General features: G+C 55.5%; 1 protein-coding gene across 4 annotated transcripts in view; it reads left to right on the top strand.

Moving 5' to 3' along the window:
• FARP1 (FERM, ARH/RhoGEF and pleckstrin domain protein 1) overlaps positions 1–16,195 on the top strand; it is a 267,311-nt gene extending 251,116 nt beyond the window's left edge. For all 4 annotated transcript variants that reach the window (XM_026493504.4, XM_044381909.3, XM_026493502.4 and 1 more), the window contains 9 exons: positions 1,555–1,685; positions 6,652–6,720; positions 6,919–7,008; positions 7,644–7,726; positions 7,803–7,915; positions 9,098–9,264; positions 12,743–12,850; positions 13,131–13,282; positions 14,692–16,195. In XM_026493504.4, coding sequence (XP_026349289.1) covers positions 1,555–1,685; positions 6,652–6,720; positions 6,919–7,008; positions 7,644–7,726; positions 7,803–7,915; positions 9,098–9,264; positions 12,743–12,850; positions 13,131–13,282; positions 14,692–14,773 — 995 coding nt within the window. In that variant the 3' untranslated portion in view covers positions 14,774–16,195. The remainder of the gene's footprint in view (positions 1–1,554; positions 1,686–6,651; positions 6,721–6,918; positions 7,009–7,643; positions 7,727–7,802; positions 7,916–9,097; positions 9,265–12,742; positions 12,851–13,130; positions 13,283–14,691) is intronic.
• Positions 16,196–17,822: the final 1,627 nt, after the last annotated feature.

The following is a 17,822-nucleotide window of genomic DNA, read 5'->3' as shown; positions in this document are numbered from 1 at the left end:
CCATTCCCCCACCCCCCTCCCCTCTGTAAAATGTACCTCTTACTCTTTTGCTTAAAACCTGGGTGACACCTGGTTCCCTCAGGCTACAGTCAGAACTCCGTGCCCTGGCCCCTGTCCAGGCTCTCACACACCAGAGAGGCATTGAGCACCTGCTGTGTAGTAGGCATACAAGAGAGAAGGACACCGATGTGGCCCCATGCACAGGGCCAGCTAGTGGGCACAGAGGGCGGGACATCTGGGCAGTGCCTGACCTGTGACTTGACCCAGCTTTCGGGGCTCAGGGGGAGCTTTCTGAGGGAAAGATTATTTCAAGTTTAGATCTAACCTATAAAATATAGGAGTTTTCCTGGATAGAGTTGGGAACAGCACGTACAGAGGTCCACAGGGGACAGAGACTGTGGAACATTCCGGAAAGTAAAAGTTCTGTGTAGAACACAGAGGGATAGCAGCAGAAACGAAACTGGCCAAGTAAGCAGAGACCAGATCCCGTGGGGCCTCATGAACCCCACAAGACTGCAAAGAAGAGCAAAGGAAAGACAGGAAGGGTTTTAAGGAGGGAAATGGGGATGTGGGGCTTGTTGCAGCAGAATCAATCCCTTGGTATCTAGGATATGTAGACAAATCTCATAGGCTAGTTTTTTATTTAATTTTTTTAAAGATTTATTTGAGAGGGTGTGCTTGAGCAGAGGGAGGGGCACAGGGAGAGGGACAAGCAGACTCCCCACCAAGTACAGAGCCAGTGCGGGGCTCGATCCCACCACCCTGAGACCACCACCTGAGCCAAAACCAAAAGTCAGACACTTAATCATCTGTGCCACCCAGGCGCCCCAGCTGGCAAGTATTTCCAGACGAAACTTCCTAATGCTCGGCTTCTGTGGATTTACAGAAGCTAAAACTCGGCCCAGTTGGGCGTCTGCTCCTTCGCCATCTCGGGTTCGTACCCGCGCGAGGGAGATGTGCCCGTGCTGCAGAAGACGGCTGCTTGTGTGGTTATTCTCTGCAGTCATCTTGGAAACCGTGTAATTGCTGCAGAAGGAAGAACTGGGGGGCGGGGGGGGGGGGGTGCTGGTATGTCCGGTGCCCCAAAGTGTCGCACTGTCCGTGAGACTCGCTCCCAGAAGGATCCCTCCTTTGCCCCAGATTTTTCTGTGGCCCCCCTGGACTCTGTTCTTTCCAGGTGACAGGAAAGCCCTGGCGACAAAATTCCAGGTCCTCTCCTGCTTATCTCCCTACAGCTTGCTCCCCCCCCCCAGTTCCCGTGCCAAGTGATTCCAACCGAAGGACAGCGGTCCACCCTATAGCTACGAAGGGGCCATTTACATTTTCAAAATGCATTTTTTGGGAAACTCAAGTAAAGCAAATAAAAACGTAATGCAAATTTTTATTTGTGAGAAATGTTTATTAGGAATAGCAGTGTTTTCCCCCAGGAGGAGGGCGTCCAACTTAGTTCAGCTACTGGGGGCTGTTACCCTGGATACCGGGGCGGCGGGGGACACCCGGGTCTGCCACTCGTGCCACTCACGCCGCGGTTTCTGTGTCTGTTCGCTTCGTCAGCTGCCCTGGCAGAGATTACGGAGATGGTAGCACAACTTCACGGTACGATGATCAAGATGGAGAATTTCCAGAAGCTGCACGAACTCAAGAAAGACTTGATTGGCATCGACAATCTCGTGATTCCGGGAAGGGTAAGCAGCTGCCTGAGGCAAAGCCAGGAAGGCCAGGTTTAAGTGACTTAAATTGGAACCTTTTGAACACGGCCTCTTGTTCTTGCTGCGAGGCAACTGGAAGACGCCTTGACCATGACAGTGTCACTCAAAAATTGTGTGTCAGGAGATAAAGCAAGCCTTTGGCCTCCTGGTCTACTTTTTCCCCCTTACCGGTTGATTGGCTAATTTACTTTCTTCCTACCAAATTCTGAGAGGATCTGAGATAGCTTATTTTAGTTTTCAAAAGTTAGGTAAATGGAAATGGAAGCCAAGGGAAAAAAAAAATTTTTTTTTTAACAATTGGGTAAAATGATACAAAGGCACAGGAAAATTAGTGCCCAAAAGCACGTAAATTCCCGTGTGAGGATGAAAAGAATTTTTTTAAAAGATGCAATTTTCTGTGCATAATATAATTTTAATGCAGAATTAAAGTAAGGTTTTAGCCAGAACGTGATTCTAGGAGAGATGCGCGTTCACGTAAGCGGTTCCCTCCGCCCACCCTGCCTCTCACGAAATGTAGGTCACTCAGGGGAAGCAGGGCCTCGCTGCGCGCACGCGCTCGTTGCAGGCCAGGGGGGCGCGAAAACCGGGGGCCGCCTGCCTGCTTTCAGTTCTCTTCCTAGGAAGCGAGCATTACCCAGGGATCAAAGATGCGAGGTGGTACAACTCACCAGCTCTGTCCACGGGATCTTTATCCCTCGAGCGGCCCCATTTCCAAGCAGACGTCACCCAGGCTCCAAAGAAAGTTTTGGCGCCTTTGGTCTAATGCACATCAGCCTTAATCATCTTTTTTTTTTTTTTTTTTTAAGATTTATTTATTTGAGCGAGAGAGAGCGTGCGCACGCACACACGTACCCGTGAGCCGGGGGGAGGGGCCGAGGCAGAGAGAATCTCCAGCGGACTCCGCGCTGAGCGTAGAGCCCGACAGAGGGCTCGATCTCACGACCTGTGCCGCCCAGCCCCGTATCTGCCTAATCTTCAGACAGGTGCTGCGTCCGGCGTGCCAGGGTCTTTCCATCTTGTCTGCCAGGCAGCTGCCCCGGGAACTTTACGTCTGTAGTGGAGGGAAGACGAGAGCATCTCCCCGTGTATTTGGGTCTTCCCGACAGGGAGCCTAATTACAAGACCGGAAAACTAGTCGTGAGGGATTGTCAGAAGAGGTGTATGTGGCGGTGTATGCAGGGTGGAAATGAAGGCTGGGGCTTGCTTCAGCTCTGCCTGTGAGAACATTCTGCTGGGCCTCAGCACGTAAGAACCACGTTTACCCATCCACACGGAAGCCATAGGAAAGGCCAGTGGAATCCATGTGATTTTCTCCTAACTTGGATGTTCAAAAATACGTAGCCTGTTATGCTCCCTGGCAAAGAGACCGCCTGTAAAGAATTTTTTGGCCCCACATCGGACTCACCGCTCCGTGGGGAGTCGGCTTCTCCCTCTACCCTTCCCCACACACACACACACCTTGCTTGTGCTGTCTCTCTCTCAAATAAAATCTTTTAACAAAAAAATTTTTTTTTTAATTTTGAGGGAAGGTCCCATGGTTCTATAAAAAGAGAAGCAAATTGAAGCAGGAGGCCCCAGGCTCAGGTCCTAGCTCGCCCAGAGCTGGGCGTTTCAACCAACCAGAATGTTCCTTTCCGTAACATGGGCATCCTATGCTCTCCCTTGTAGGCCCTAAGGATCAAATGAGATTTAATGTGTAAAAATAACACAACAAATGTGACTTATTTTCTCCTCCCCCACCTCTAGTTATTTGAAGAGATTAAGCCTATACTTACTGTAAGGGTAGTGAGTCATAGGCTAGCACCGTGGGAGGCGTTTAGCTAAATATGGGTTCTGTCACTCACTGATCTTGGGCAGGTTCTAAATCATTTTGCTCCTTAGTTTCTTTATCGGAAAAATGGGGATAAATATTGAACGTACAGGCTCCCATACGGTGCTAATGTAAGCACCCAGCTGATGTCAGGCACATAGCAGGTGCTTATTATTACTTATAAAGGTGAAGTTGGAACTGGGGTGCCGCAAGTCAACCCTGAATGAAATGGTAAGGAGGGAATCAGAGGCCCTCTGGGGAACAAGTTCTAAGATGGGGTCTTCCATATACCAGGGCTAACTGATTATCATTAATTAAATTATCAGATAACCTCATGGGTAGGAAGAAAGCCCTGATTTGTCTATAGGTGGAATTTTAAGTATTGAGATTTAAAGGGGGAGCAGATCATTTTAGAGACGCCCCCTGGGCTACTGCAGTGCAGTTCCTAGCTGGGCGCAGTTCTGCTCCCCTTCCTGTGGGGGTCAGTCTGAGACCGTATCACATCCAGAGGACAGGCTTTCCCCCCCGAAGCATTAAGGCCACAGCACACCGGCCAGAGGCAGCCCCCCTGACGGTGTTCATCCCAAGGAGCGTGTGCCTGAGGGACAGCTCTTCCTGGGCTGGCCTTCCTGCTGGAGGAGCACATGCAGAAAGGAAGCAGGGACTGGAGGGGGGTGAGGTTTGTTTGGTTAAAACTCAGAGGTGTGGACTGGATTTCCCTCCAGAAGGAAGCAGCTGGCTCTTAAGGATACTCGGGGCCTTTCCCCAGCCCTGCACTCCGCCCTTCTGTAGTTTAAAAAGAACAATTCTAGACACAAGACATTTTCCATCCCTAGCCTCAGACATTGGTATCTGAGTCCACAACCCTTCTGCTCCCTGCCACTGAAGCCCCCCAGAACACAGGTGGGGCTCCCATCTTCGTGCAGTGCGTGTCCCAGGGCACCTTGTCTCCCACACAGAAAACTGTCAGGCTCCCTCAGATCTGTTAGAAAACACACGTGTTCCGACTGTGCAGGTGCGAGTCCCGGTCCCACGCTCGGCTGCCTGGCCGTGGTGCCCTCCAGACATTTCCTCGGATCGCATGGTGGATGTCTGATAGGATCCATCCTGAGTTCCTGCAAGGATTTATTATATGTTCCTCTGTTGGTCCCCAAAACATGGCAGTCAAACTGCCGGCAGACATGGTCTTTGATCCACATTTCATGAAAAAAACGGAGAGCTGAGTCAGGTTGTGCAGAAGTCTATAGAATCAAAATGAGTTGGCGGAGTCCTTGGCTCAGTAGCTGTCGTGAGCACAAAAAAAATCTTGTGGCAGGTGCTCTAGAAGTCTGTTGATACGCGGCAAACTACTCCAACACGTAGCGGCTGAAAACTACTGTTCAGGATAGGTCATGGTTTTGCGAGTCAGGAATCGGGCAGGATTTAGCCAGGTGATTCTTCTCCCTGTGCACTGACGGGGTCCCAGAAGGACTGGTCTGGAGGGTCCGAGGCTGACACCTGGCAGGGACATCTGGAGGCTCAGCTGGCACTGTGCCCCACGGAGCCCGTGCGAAGCCGGCTGCCCCTGGGTTCGGGGTAGTCTTAATGCTGTGTGCCGCTCAGGGTTCCAAGAGCAAGCATTCCCAGGGACAAAGCAGAGGCTACGTGTGGTCTTATGACCTAGTCTTGGAAGTCACGTAACGTCAGGTCCACACACTGTTGGTCAAACCAGTCACCAGCCCACCCCCATCCAAGGGCAGCAGACAGAGACCCCGCCTCTACGGGAGGACCGTGAAAAAGTTCATGAACTTACAGCAGGTGTTAGAAGCAGCACGATGGAGAACAGTTTGGTGGTTCCTTAGTAAGTTAACCGTAGAATTTCCATATGACCCAGAAATTCCACTCCTCAGTATATACCCGGAAGAACTAAAAACAGGTGTTCAAACAAAAAAGTTTTGTTTTAAGAAATATATGGGAAAGCACTTCCTTTTTTTTTTTTTTTAAGATTGTATTTTTGAGAGAGAAAGCATGAGCAGGGGGGAGGGGCAGAGGGCGAGGGAGAAGCAGGCTCCCTGCTGAGCAGGGAGCCTGATGCAGGGCTCCATCCCAGGACCATGAGATCATGACCTGAGCTGAAGGCAGACGCTTACCCAGGTGCCCCCTCAAACAAAAACTTGAACGTGAATGTCCACAGCAACACTGTCCATAGTAGCCAATAGGGGAAAAAACCCCAAGTGTCCATCAGGTGAGTGGATAAACACAGTATGGTGTATCCATACCATGAAATAGGCCCGGGAAGGAAGGGGGCTCTGATACATACCCCACTGTGGATGAAATTTGAATACACGCCGAGTGGGTGAAGCCAGACACAAAAGGTCACGTGTGACAAGATTCAAATTATAGGAAGTATCCAGAATGGGCAAATCCATAAAGAAAAAAACCAAATTGGTGGGAGTCAGGTGCTAGGGAAAGGGGGAAGTGGGGAGGCCTAATGGGGGTATGGATTTCCTTTTGGGTAATGAACATTTCCAGACCTAGATAGTAGCAATGCATACACTCTGAGTGCACTAAAGGTCACAAATGGTCATTTTTATGTGTATTTTACCACAATTTTTAAAAAAATGATAGTTTTGTGGGGTTTGGGTTTTTTGGGGTTTTTTGTTTGTTTGTTTTTAAGATTCCCCAAATGACCCCTGCCCTCTAGTTTATTAATCCGGGAGGAGGAATTCCTTAGACACATTTGCTTCTGGCTGTGTTATCCTAGAGCACGGCTGCTTGTTTCCAGGAACCAGAGCTGTGAGTCATAGAGCAGTTCCTGGGTTTGTAGTCCTCCCCTCTGGCTTATCTGTCTTCTCAGTGCCCTGCTGCCACTCCGCATGTGGCCGGGGCCCCTGCCACCTCCCTTGGAGCGGGAAGCCTGCCGGGCCCAGGGATCCAGCGCAGAGCCTCTGAGCGCCGGTTTCTCTGTGAGCGGAGCTGACTGGAGTCCCTGCCTTGTGGGTTCCTGGGAGGGACAGCAGCCTTCAGTAGACAGTCACTATGATCGCCGTGGTTCTGGCCGTGAAAGGGAGCGTGGCATGAGGCCGCTGGCATGTCCCCGCTTACGCGGCTTGCACGCTCCCCGCCAACCCTCGCGCTCTGTTTGCTCTGCAGGAGTTCATCCGCCTGGGCAGCCTCAGCAAGCTCTCCGGCAAAGGGCTCCAGCAGCGCATGTTTTTCCTGGTAAGTGGCAAGAGCTGTCGATCTTCACGGGGATGGGGGACCCCACGGGGTCATAGGGCGGGGCCCGGGCCACCTGGAGGGCAGGAGGAGTGGCCACAATCAGCGAGCTGCCGTGCAAGATTCTGAGAACATACTGTCCGCACCTGCTGTCTCACTGGAGCCCGTCCGTCTCACCCACGCTTGTCTTTGCTCCTCCAGTTCAACGACGTCTTGCTGTACACGAGCAGGGGGCTGACGGCCTCGAATCAGTTTAAAGTCCACGGACAGCTCCCGCTGTACGGCCTGACCGTGAGTATGCGCCGTGGGCACGCGATCGGGGCCCTCCCTGCGCACTGCCTGCAGGCGGCACGTCAAGCTAAAGGGAGTGGGAGTCCGCGACCTGAGGAAGGAAAAGGAGGGTCGTAACAGGCACCCTGGGGCCTGTTCGGGCTCCCCAAGAGGGGCTCAGGACACGGCTCCTCCTGCACGTGAGACGTACAGGTAATTTCTTCTAGAATCAAGTGAGGAAGCAAGCTGACGTGGCGATGAGGTATGCGTCTGCCTCTCACTGCCCCTGTGGGGGGCCCCAGGGTGAAAGACAGTCGTCCCCATCCACATGGAGCGGTGGAGCCCACCCCTAGAGCAGGGGCCACCTGTCCGTCCGCAGAGATGCGCCAGTGGGCCGGTCTCCATGATGGCAGCCAGGATGCCAGGCTGCACGGGCTGATTCCCCGGCTTAGACCCCCACTCTCCTCAGTCACCGGAGAGAGGGAAGTTTACGGGCTCTGCCAAAAAGCAACTCCGTGCATTTGGACCTTCCTTTCAGCTGCCTGTGATTTTTCTGATGTGGTTCCTCTGAGCCGTAGGCACTGTAGTGAACTTTTGAAAATGCTGCGTATCCCACTTGCCTCTTGGCAGTAACGTTACGCACGCTCGTCCCACAGATCGAGGAAAGCGAAGACGAGTGGGGCGTGCCCCACTGCCTAACCCTCCGAGGCCAGCGGCAGTCCATCGTTGTGGCGGCCAGGTAACCGGACACCCGACCTCTCCCCTGTCCACCCTTTCCCCTGCTGTGGTCTGAAATCCTGCCCTCGTCTCTTCAGCTCCAGGTCCGAGATGGAAAAGTGGGTTGAGGATATCCAGATGGCCATCGATTTGGCAGAGAAAAGCAGTGGCCCCACCCCCGAGTTCCTGGCCAGCAGCCCCCCTGACAACAGTAAGTGAGGGGGGGGGGCCCTTCCTGGTGTCACACGGGCACGTTGCCTCCAGGAGCTAGCCGTGGCGGGTGGGACAGCTCTGGCTCACAGAGGGGGGACATCCTGTTACATTTAAAAATCACCAGGTGGGCCCCATCTCTGTGATTGACATTTGTGTTTTTTTATTTCTAATTTTTTATTACGTATGTACAAAATCATGTAATTAGAAGTTCATAAAATAGAAAAAGAGAAGTCCCTCTAATCCAAGTAGTTTAATATAGCTGCTGTTATCAATTTGACATGTCCTATTTTTTTCTATACATGTTTTTTTTCAAATTTTTATTTAAATTCTAGTTAGTTAATGTACAGTGCAGCATTGGCTTTAGGAGTAGAATTCAGTGACTCGGCAATTGCATACAACACCCAGTGCTCATCACAGGTGCCCTCCTGAACACCCATCCCCCATCCAGCCCATCCCCCACCCACCTTCCTCCATCCACCCTGTTTGTCGTCTGTAGTTGAGAGTCTCCTATGGTTTGTCTCCCTGTTTCCCCCCGCCATGTTCATGTTTTGTTCCTTAAATTCCACGTATGAGTGAAATCATATGGTATTTGTCTTTCTCTGACTTCTTTCACTTAGCCTCATACCCCCTAGGTTCATGCACGTCTTTGCAAATGGCAAGATTCCGCCCTTTCTGATGGCTGAGTGATATCCCGTTGTCTAGATACACCACCTCTTTGTCCGTTCATCTGGGCTCTTTCCATAGTTTGGCTATGTTGACAGACATTTGTGTTTAATAAAACTAAAAATGAAGGAACCTCCACTCCCTGAAATTAAAACACCCCCTAGAACAGTGTGAGGGAGCAGGGAGGTCATCTTTTCTGGGCCAGCATCGCCGCCTGTCACGTAGAGTGCCGGCAGTAGGGAGAGGAACCCAGGCCGTCCGTGCTGGGCGAGCACCACAGGCCCCGGTGCCCAGGTGTGTTGGGGGCTCCCTGGCAGAGGGGCTGGTGGGACACCCCCCCGAGGGTGGGACCCTGACCAGCAGATGGCTGCTAGCGTGACTTCCTGCTCGGGGGGTGCACGGGGCTCCCCAGGTGAGTGCCCCCGGCCGTCCCGCCCCGTTCAGCACCTGGGAGGGTCCGGGAAGGGTTCTTCTCCTGGCAACGATCTGAAGCACCGCCTTTTGTCACATCCTGCAGAGTCCCCGGATGAGGCCGCTGTGGCCGACCAGGAGTCGGAGGACGACCTGAGTGCCTCGCGCACGTCGCTGGAGCGCCAGGCCCCCCACCGTGGCAACACCATGGTGCACGTGTGCTGGCACCGCAACACCAGCGTCTCCATGGTGGACTTCAGCGTCGCCGTGGAGGTACGGCCCCTGGCGCGGCGGAGGGTGCCCTGCGCGGGCGGAAGTCAGCTGCAGGTGGCAGCGCGGGGAAGCAGGGACGGTGGGGCCGTGTGGACTGTAGCTCGCGGAGAACTGCCGGGACCGGCCACACAAGCGTGCTGGGGTCTCTGCCCATGGGCGCCTTCCAGCAGAGGCGCTGGGCCACCTTAAAACCCGAAAGCCTCTGAATCCCTAAATGGGCCTGGCCCAGAACACATCACAGGAGATGGGGAGCCAAGGACGGCGGAGGGCTTGCTCCTGAGCCAGCAGTGCTGGGGACGTGCCAGACAGCTCTTGATGGCGAGTCCATAGGGTCTGGGACAGTTCTCTGGGTGTGACTGTCACGGTTCCTCGGCGCCGTGTTTGCCGAGTTGCCCTGCTGCAGACAGTGGCCTAAAGCCCCACGAGCACCCGTGTGCGATGCAGGCCCGGGGTGACAGGTGTGCTGCTTGGGTTCCCCTGGTGCCAGGCCTTCCTGGCGGCTGGCAGTGAGCGGCCCCTCTCCTCCGACTGCACAGGGATGGGCAGAGTCTGTCCCTCTGCCCAGCTCACTGTACTCGCGTCCTCCCTCCCTTCACTTTGGAGCTAGAGATTCTCCCAGGCACTGGGCAGGGTGGGGATCTTTCCAGCACGGAGGGAGCTGGGAAGAACCGGCGACCGTCTGGTGGGCAGGGACCCCTGGGCCCATCTCGTGTCCAGCTGGCCCGAGGAAACTGGAGGAGTGCGTCAGTGGGGGAGAAGGGGCCTCTGCTGCACTCGATACCCAGCTTCCCGGCCCATGGTTAGGAGCGTCAAACATGGGAAGCCGGCAGGCTGGAAACCTCTGCCAGCCTGGAAGCGCTGAGACCACTCAACAAGGCAGCAACCCCTGAAGTCAGGTGGTCCTGGCGGCCCGGACACTGTTAAGGCCAGGTCCTTTGAGGGGACAGGTGTGTGTACGGAGCCGGTCAGCAAACCGGCCCGCGGGCACATCCCACCCGGCCTTGGCTGGTCACAGCCCGTGAGCTAAGAACAGAGTTTGGCGTTAATTGGCTACGACACGTATCTGACTTTGCCGCTTGGCCTCATGAGCCTCGACTGCACATTACCTGGTCCGCCCAGGAAGTCGGTCGGCCGCCGTAGGGTGGACCTCGAGCCCCCGGGGAATAACGCAGGTGAACTAAGCGTGGAATTGGCTCGTCTGTCCCTCTGCGAGTTCCCCCATCCTTGCCAGGTCCCCCCTCGCCAGGCCCTTTGGTCCCACTGAGCGATGGGAGAGGGTGGCAGTCCCTTCCCTCCTGACTCCGCTGCTCCTGCTGGACTCCTGCAGGTGGAGAGGAGTATTGGGGATATTTGGGGAAGATGTGAAGAGGTGCTGGGTGCAACCCAAAGGTTGTGGGCAAGCCAGGAGCCCCGGGGTCCACATTCGACGTGGGGGTCTGGTGCTGGGAGAGCCAGTGGAGCGTTCTCGTGTTCTGGATCGGAGTTGGCAGGCGCTAGAGGCCTGGGGAGAGGGGGGCAATTTGGGTCCCGGGGGGGACCAGGAGGGAAGGGACAGCACGGAGACAGAGAATCACGGTGGGGTCTCTGACTCTCCTGGGCTGCCCTAACACCAGCTGCTTCACACAAGGGAAGCTCATCCCCTTGGGGTGCTAGAAGCTGAGGAAGGGCCCTCCCATGCCTCGCCCCCAGCTTCCGGTATTTGCCACCATCCTTGGTGTCTCTTGGCTTCTAGACACATCACCCCATCTCGGCCTCCATCCCCCTTGGTGTCCACGTGTGTCTGTGTTTGTATCTTATAAGGACACTGGTTACTGCATGAAGAAGCCACCCTACTCCAGTAGGACCGCGTCTTAACTCTGACATCTGCAAAGACTCGATTTCCAAATAAGTCCCATCCACAGGGTTTGGACTGGAACAACTCGGGGGGGGGGGGGGGGATGCAATCCGATGCAGAATAAAGGCTGAGCAGCATGTGAGCCAGGACCTGGCAGAGCAGAGGCCTTCCCTCCCTTGGGGAGTCCAGGAGAGGCAGCCACCGTGCGAGGGAGCGGGGGAACAGGGCGTCGGCTGGCTATGGGTCGAGGATGTTGACCTGTCTGGTAAGGGCAGCAGAGGACAACTGCTCCAGGTCAGACAGACCTAAGTCATCCCCCCGTGGGTTCAGCCTCTCGAGAAAAGAGGCGGCAGGGCTTCGGTGCCGTGTGGCTGAGCGAAGCCAACAGGAGTGGGAGTTTGTGTGCAGCCGGTGACACCAGGAAGCTGCTAGGATGGGCAAGCAAGGAGAGGGCACTCCGTTCCGAGTGTGAGCGTGGCGTGTCCAGAACGAGGTGGCAGCGCAGGTTAGAGCCGCCCGCGCACCTGCCAAGATCTGGGTCACAGCGTGCCCAGCGCACTGTGGGGACTGCGTCAAGAGGAGGAGCTTTCAGACTCTAGCTGGAGGGAGCGGGTTCCGCAGGAGAGCGTGTGCCCCTCCTTCCTTTGGTGTGACTCGGAATCGTGTCTGAGGCTCCCCCAATTCTGCTTGCTGCCATCACCTGCTTGGCACTCAGCAGCCCATTTTCTTGTCACATTCGCCTATGGGTGAGTGGCAGACGGTGATGGGACGCTCTGCCTGGAACTCCTGCCGTTGGCGGGGACCCACAGGTCTGTGGGGCTGTCTGCCTGCTGTGTTCTTTCAGCCCGAGGCCCTGTTCGCTTCTGTCTGCCCATCAGACAGACAGCAACTCCAGGACAGAGACACTGAACCTTCTCTCCTCCTGGCACAGGGACCTAACTTACATAACTACCTTAAAGATGCTTGCTGGAAGAATAAAGCAGACTCGGGTATTTTTAATATAGTAATTTGCCCATTTGACCACCAAGTTGTGAGACTGTCCCCAACATCCGTTTCCTGCTTTCAGTCTCCGTGGTAATGAGCGACCGGCTCTGCAGCCCCAGTGGGCAGGCAGTCTGGTCCCCACCGTGTCCACCTGGGGAAATGCCTGTCTGTTGGGCTCACTGTCCCGTTAGGGGGCAGTCACAGGTGGAGGCCTTCTGCTGCAGGCCAGCGTTCCGGCCGATGCCACCAGTTGGCGCGTGGGCCCTGACAGCGTGTCGTCCAGGGGTGATGGATCTTTTCCTGCGGCACCAGGCTGGGTCTCTGGTCGGAAATCGGGGGAGCACCCAGTTCCCTCTAGGGGAGGATCCCTGGGCGAGGTGCAGCACTGCGGGCGGCCTGCGTGTCATCTCTCCCTGGGACAGCAGGCACAGTGGACGAGGCATGATGTACTCCTACCTGGGACACCCCGATTAACAACTGAGGTCACCACAGGAGGATGTCAGTTACCCTCTGATAGGGACGAGTTCAATCAGGCTCAGAGAGTGGACCCACCGGGAGCACAGGCTGTCCCCCTAAGGCAGACGTAGGAAGCGTCCGGCGGGGCCCCAGCTAGAAGCCCCAACCGGAGTCCCCGGGGACACGGGCGTGCTTGTCTTGCAGAATCAGTTGTCTGGGAACCTGCTGAGGAAGTTCAAGAACAGCACCGGCTGGCAGAAGCTGTGGGTGGTGTTCACGAACTTCTGCCTGTTCTTCTACAAGTCTCACCAGGTAAGTGCCGCACCCTGGGCAGATGGCCGTAAGGCGGGGGGGGGGGGGGGGGGGGGGGGGCAGCCTTCTTCCGGAAGGACGAAGAACTGGGCACTCTAGCTACCCAGGCCTGGGTAAGTGAAGGGAGGAGCCCTGCGGCCTTGGAAAGGGCCACCGGCTGCTGGTTGAACACAGGAGGGGGGAGGACCTGCCTGCGGGACAAGAGGCTGCGGCTAGCCCCCCCCCCCACCCCCCGCCTGTGGCCACCGCTCCAAAGCCCCCTTCTGTTGACTCCGCCCAGGACAATCACCCCCTGGCCAGCCTGCCCCTGCTCGGCTACTCCCTCACCATTCCCTCAGAGGCTGAGGACATCCACAAAGACTACGTGTTCAAGCTGCATTTCAAGTCCCATGTGTATTACTTCAGGGCTGAAAGCGAATATACATTTGAAAGGTAATGACGCCCTCCGCCCAGGCACCTCCAGAAAAAGGCCCCTCCTTTCTCCCCAGAGAGCGCAGTGGACGAGGCTCTGCAGGGAGCAGCTACTCACTGCCCCCTGGGGGCCTGGGCACTTACTTACTTCCAAAAGGTCCTTGAACTTTGGGGGGAGGAAGGTGGTCCCCTCTGCCCGACACCTGTATCCACCTCTATTCTCCTAGAACCAAAGTCTTCCCTGGCTGAATAATGTCAGCTGTTAACCTGTAAGCGTCGAGTTAATGCTAAACACGGCGCACTTTTTTTTTTACATCTCTCACGTGTGTTTTTAGTGTCCGGAATATTTAGTCAGAACGTGCCCGATTGTGCTAGGGCCGAAAGACCACCCGAGGACGGGAACATATCCTAGAGCTTCTCAGGGTTACCTTATTAGTAAGACCATCTGCATGCCAGAATGGGGCCCAGGAGCCGTAATCTTCAGAGTAAGATGGAAAGACCCAGACTATCACATTTGACCAATTCCAGACCATTCCTGAAATTTAAAATAGAAATTCTGGGCCCCCAGGCATTGGATCTTATAGCTGGTGTCACTGTTCAAGCACCCACGTGGGCAGGCCAGACAGGGCCAGGGGTCCCCAGCCCCCTTAGGGAGAAACGGCTCTCTGAGCCGTGCTGAGAGGACCAGAGCACGTTTCTCCGCTACCCCCCCATCCTGTGAGCCCGCTAGTGGAAGGGGCAACGGCACGGTGGTGGGAAACCAAGGTTTAAGCCTCCCCACACCGCACTTCCTAAGTACACTGCTTGAAAAGTGAGCCCGGGGGGGATCTTGTCACTGTGGCGGCAAGGACCGTTGAGCCTTGTAGTGACAAGATCCTAAAAAGACCAGTGATAAGCCCTACTCCCCGTTTCTCATCCCAGGCACTGCTGACATGGGGGACCGTTTAATTCTCTGGAGGGGTGGGGAGCCCAGGCCTGTGCGTTAGAGGATGGGGAGCCGCACCCCCTCCCTGGACACCCCAAAACGCCTCCAGACCTTGTCCACCGGCGTTTTTGACAGCAGCCAATGTACGGCAAATACTCGAATGCAGAAAACAGGCCGCAGGCCGACGGCCAGCAGAGCGGGCTGCTGCCTCAGCCTGTGTCCTAGGGCTTCTGCTGCTCCACAAATTGAGCGCCCAGGCCTGGGGTTCTCAAACTGCTCCTCAGGCACACCTCGAGGAACCCTTACCTTGCTCCCGTGCATTTGGGTGCCAAGAGTTCGAGACCCCTTCTGCTGAACTAGCACGTCACAAACCAGGCCCTGGTCCGCCGTGCTGTGGTTTTGTGAGTAGTGAGGTGTGTTGAGTATCACGAAGCTGTTAGAAGAAAAAGTCCTGTGCAGGTTTAGAGAACGCGGCCCTTGACCCCGTTTTGTCTTCCGGTCTCAGGTGGATGGAGGTGATCCGCAGCGCGACCAGCTCCGCCTCCCACGCCCCCATCCTGAGTCACAAGGAGTCTCACGTGTATTGATGGCGACGGGCTCGGCGGTGGCTGCTTCCCCGGGAGACACTGCCCATCCTCTGTATTAACAGAGCCCAGTAAAATTAATACCTGTCTGGAAAACCGAAACCCGGTTTTACAGCAGCTCTCCTCTGTCTCCGCAAAACCGTCTTTAACCTTGTCTTTCCGAGCTGTTCCTTTGTCATCGGAACGGAACGGTGCTCCTGCCTCCGATGCTGGTGGCCCTGCGTCTGTCCTCCTCCTGGTGGGCTGCTTCTAGCTTGTGCCAGTATTAAAACCTTGTCGCTAAGAGGGTGCCAAATGACCGTTTTTCTTCCCCAACTGCACCTTCAAAGCAGTACGACCACATCCGTTCCACCAAAACACAGGGCAAGTGCTCTTCTTTTTCTTAAAAAAAAAAAACTAGGCTGGTGCATTTTAAAAAATTTTCCAAGGTTTGTGATATGCATGGCACAGTCTTAAATGAGATCATTTTCAGATTTCGTTTTTTCAATCTTTCTACTTTTATAATAATAGCAAGCTAGTAGGGTCTACTTCTCGGATTAACAGAAGGATTTGCAGCACACTACGTACGTTCTTGGGGTTTTATGCTCCAGTGCAACGCTGTTCTTGGCACAAGCTGACCAAACTGTTTCCGTGATTCCTCTTTCCGAAGGGTAGTGGGGGGGGGGGGGGTCCTCGGGGCGGAGCAGCAGAGTTCCAGCCCGAGGTCTGCGCTCTCCCTGTCCCAGGAGTGCCGTGTACGACGGAAGACCGCAGCTGTGGTGTTCACTGTCTTGTCTCACAAGCATGAGAACCTGTGTGTCTGTGGTCAGGGCCATTTGTGATATGTGACGTTACGGAGGGTCGTCGTGAGCTTCCAGGGGCCGCGGAAGCACCATGACGCGAGGGGCGAGGCCCCCTGGCCCCCGTGCTCATACCTATATCCTGCAACTGTGGTTGGGAACTGCACATTCGGTAGTAGTATATATTGTGCCTGTCTTCAAGAACATTCTTTTCTCCTGTTGTTTGTTTATACTCATCCCCCCATCCCCCAGGCATGGGGTATCAACAGTATGACCTTGCACATCCTTGACAGTTGGACTACACAGGGAATGTGGCTCCAGGACCAGCTGGGCCCACTAGTCACAACCCGTTTGCCTATTCTCTGTGGAGATCGGGTGGCTGCTATTCCCTAGTATTCTTAAACCCTTTCTGACACAGTCCAGAGGGGGCGACCCATCCACCCGGTGGCTCCCGGTGCCTGCACCCCAGCCGGCAAAGCCGGGACTGGTGTGCGTGGACGCGACAGTGAACCCCTGGATGAGGAGCTCGAGATGTGTTCATCGTCTGCCTTACAGTGTGTACCGGATGGTTTTAAGTACTAACAAAAGGGAATAAAAATACCTCACGCCACAATCCAGCATATTGAAGTTTTAAGGCAAAACATTACCAACCTTGTCTAGTCTTTATTTCCGTCTGATGCGGGCGGGTTGCAGGGACAGAGCTGTCCAGGGGGGGACGTGGCCGGTCCCTGTGGTGGGGAGCGAGCAGACTTAGCCACGGACGAGACGGCGTGGCACTGGGGAGGCAGAATCTTGCCGGGAGCCTGTCCGTGGCTATAAAAGGACTAAAACCCAAGGGATGAAAGCAAAGACAGGGAGGGGGCTCCCGTCCACGTCCTTTGTGAAAAGGGGCCCCTAGAGACCAGCTATGTCCCAGAGGCTTCTCCCACACCCCAGCAGCAGGACCGGCTCCCGGGTGAGTGTAGGGTGCAGCTGATGGGACAGAGGCAGTCTCGGGAAAATTCTCCCCTAGAAACCACCAGTCCCGGGATTCTACAAGGCTTGGGGATGAGGTGGTCTAGTTCAGTGGCTCCGAGTGATCCCAAACCACTTCGGTGCTGGTGCTGCTCTATTCGTACCTCTGGGGTCCCCTGGGACTTTGAAGTGTAAATCATGTGGGCCATGTTGACCACTCCAAGCTGCCGCGACCATGGGGGAGTTTCAGAGACACCCCGTGTCTCCATCCGTTCAGGCGACTGTAACAGAACTACCAGAAAAGTACGTATCTCACAGTCCTGGAGGCAGGAAGCCGCCAGATCAAGGTGCCGGCAGATTGTCTGGCGAGGGCCTTCCTGGTTCACAGTCCGCTGTCTTCTCGCTGGGTCCTCACAGGGCGGAAGGGAGGAGGGTCTGGGGGGGCACGGGGGCTCTTAAAGAGTCACTAATCCCATCACGGGTACTCCGCTCTCCTGACCTCATCACCTCCCAATACCACCGCACTGGGGTTAGGATTCTAACATACACGTGGGGGGCGGGGGGGCATTCAGCCTATTCCCTCTACGCTCACAAGACAGAACTACAGAAACGGGCTGGGAACGTACCGCCCCGCGTGACCGCTCCCGTGCTGATGAACGCACCGCGCAGGACGCCCCACTTACTACCATATTTGACAGCAGAAACAGAGAAGCCAAAAACAGCTTTTTAAGGAAACAGAAAAGGCTCATAAATGGACGTTCTGCCGGAAGAAAGGTACAAAATGCCGCATGAACTGCACAGACACCTCACGAGACTGACGACGACAGAGCTGCTGGATTCAGACGGCGTGTGGTGTGCGGTTACATCGAGACAGGCGCGAGGCCAGCTCTGGGAGGCCAAGGCGGCCACCTCGCTTGCAGCCAGCCAGCCAGGACACGGGAAAGGCCATTTCTAGAAGGCATGAAGACCCAGCCAGACAGCCCCCTGCCTCCGTTTCCACGAGGCGGTAGCTGTGCTCCCCGGAGGTGTCTGCCAGGCCGCGTGCAGTCTGAGCGGGTTAGCAGCAGCCGGGACAGGGGCCATCGGGGGGGCCTCCGAGTGCCAGCAAATCCCAGACGCCGGCCCCCCAGGTCTGGCTCCACGGCGGAGCTTCCGTCGTGCGAGACAGGTTCCGCCAGCTCTGTACGGACGAGGCTACCCCACGGCCGGGCCCTGGCCCATGAGGCGGCCCTTGAGAGGGCACACGTCCCATGTGCCCTCAGAACCAGACCTCGGCCCGCATGTCTACGGAAGGCGGAAGCCCGACGAGACGGGGGAAG

Source organism: Ursus arctos, unplaced genomic scaffold (assembly GCF_023065955.2).
Source record: "Ursus arctos isolate Adak ecotype North America unplaced genomic scaffold, UrsArc2.0 scaffold_10, whole genome shotgun sequence".
Taxonomy (NCBI): domain Eukaryota; kingdom Metazoa; phylum Chordata; class Mammalia; order Carnivora; family Ursidae; genus Ursus; species Ursus arctos.
Note: the sequence above shows the minus strand (reverse complement) of the source record. Positions and strands in the feature narration are given on the sequence as shown.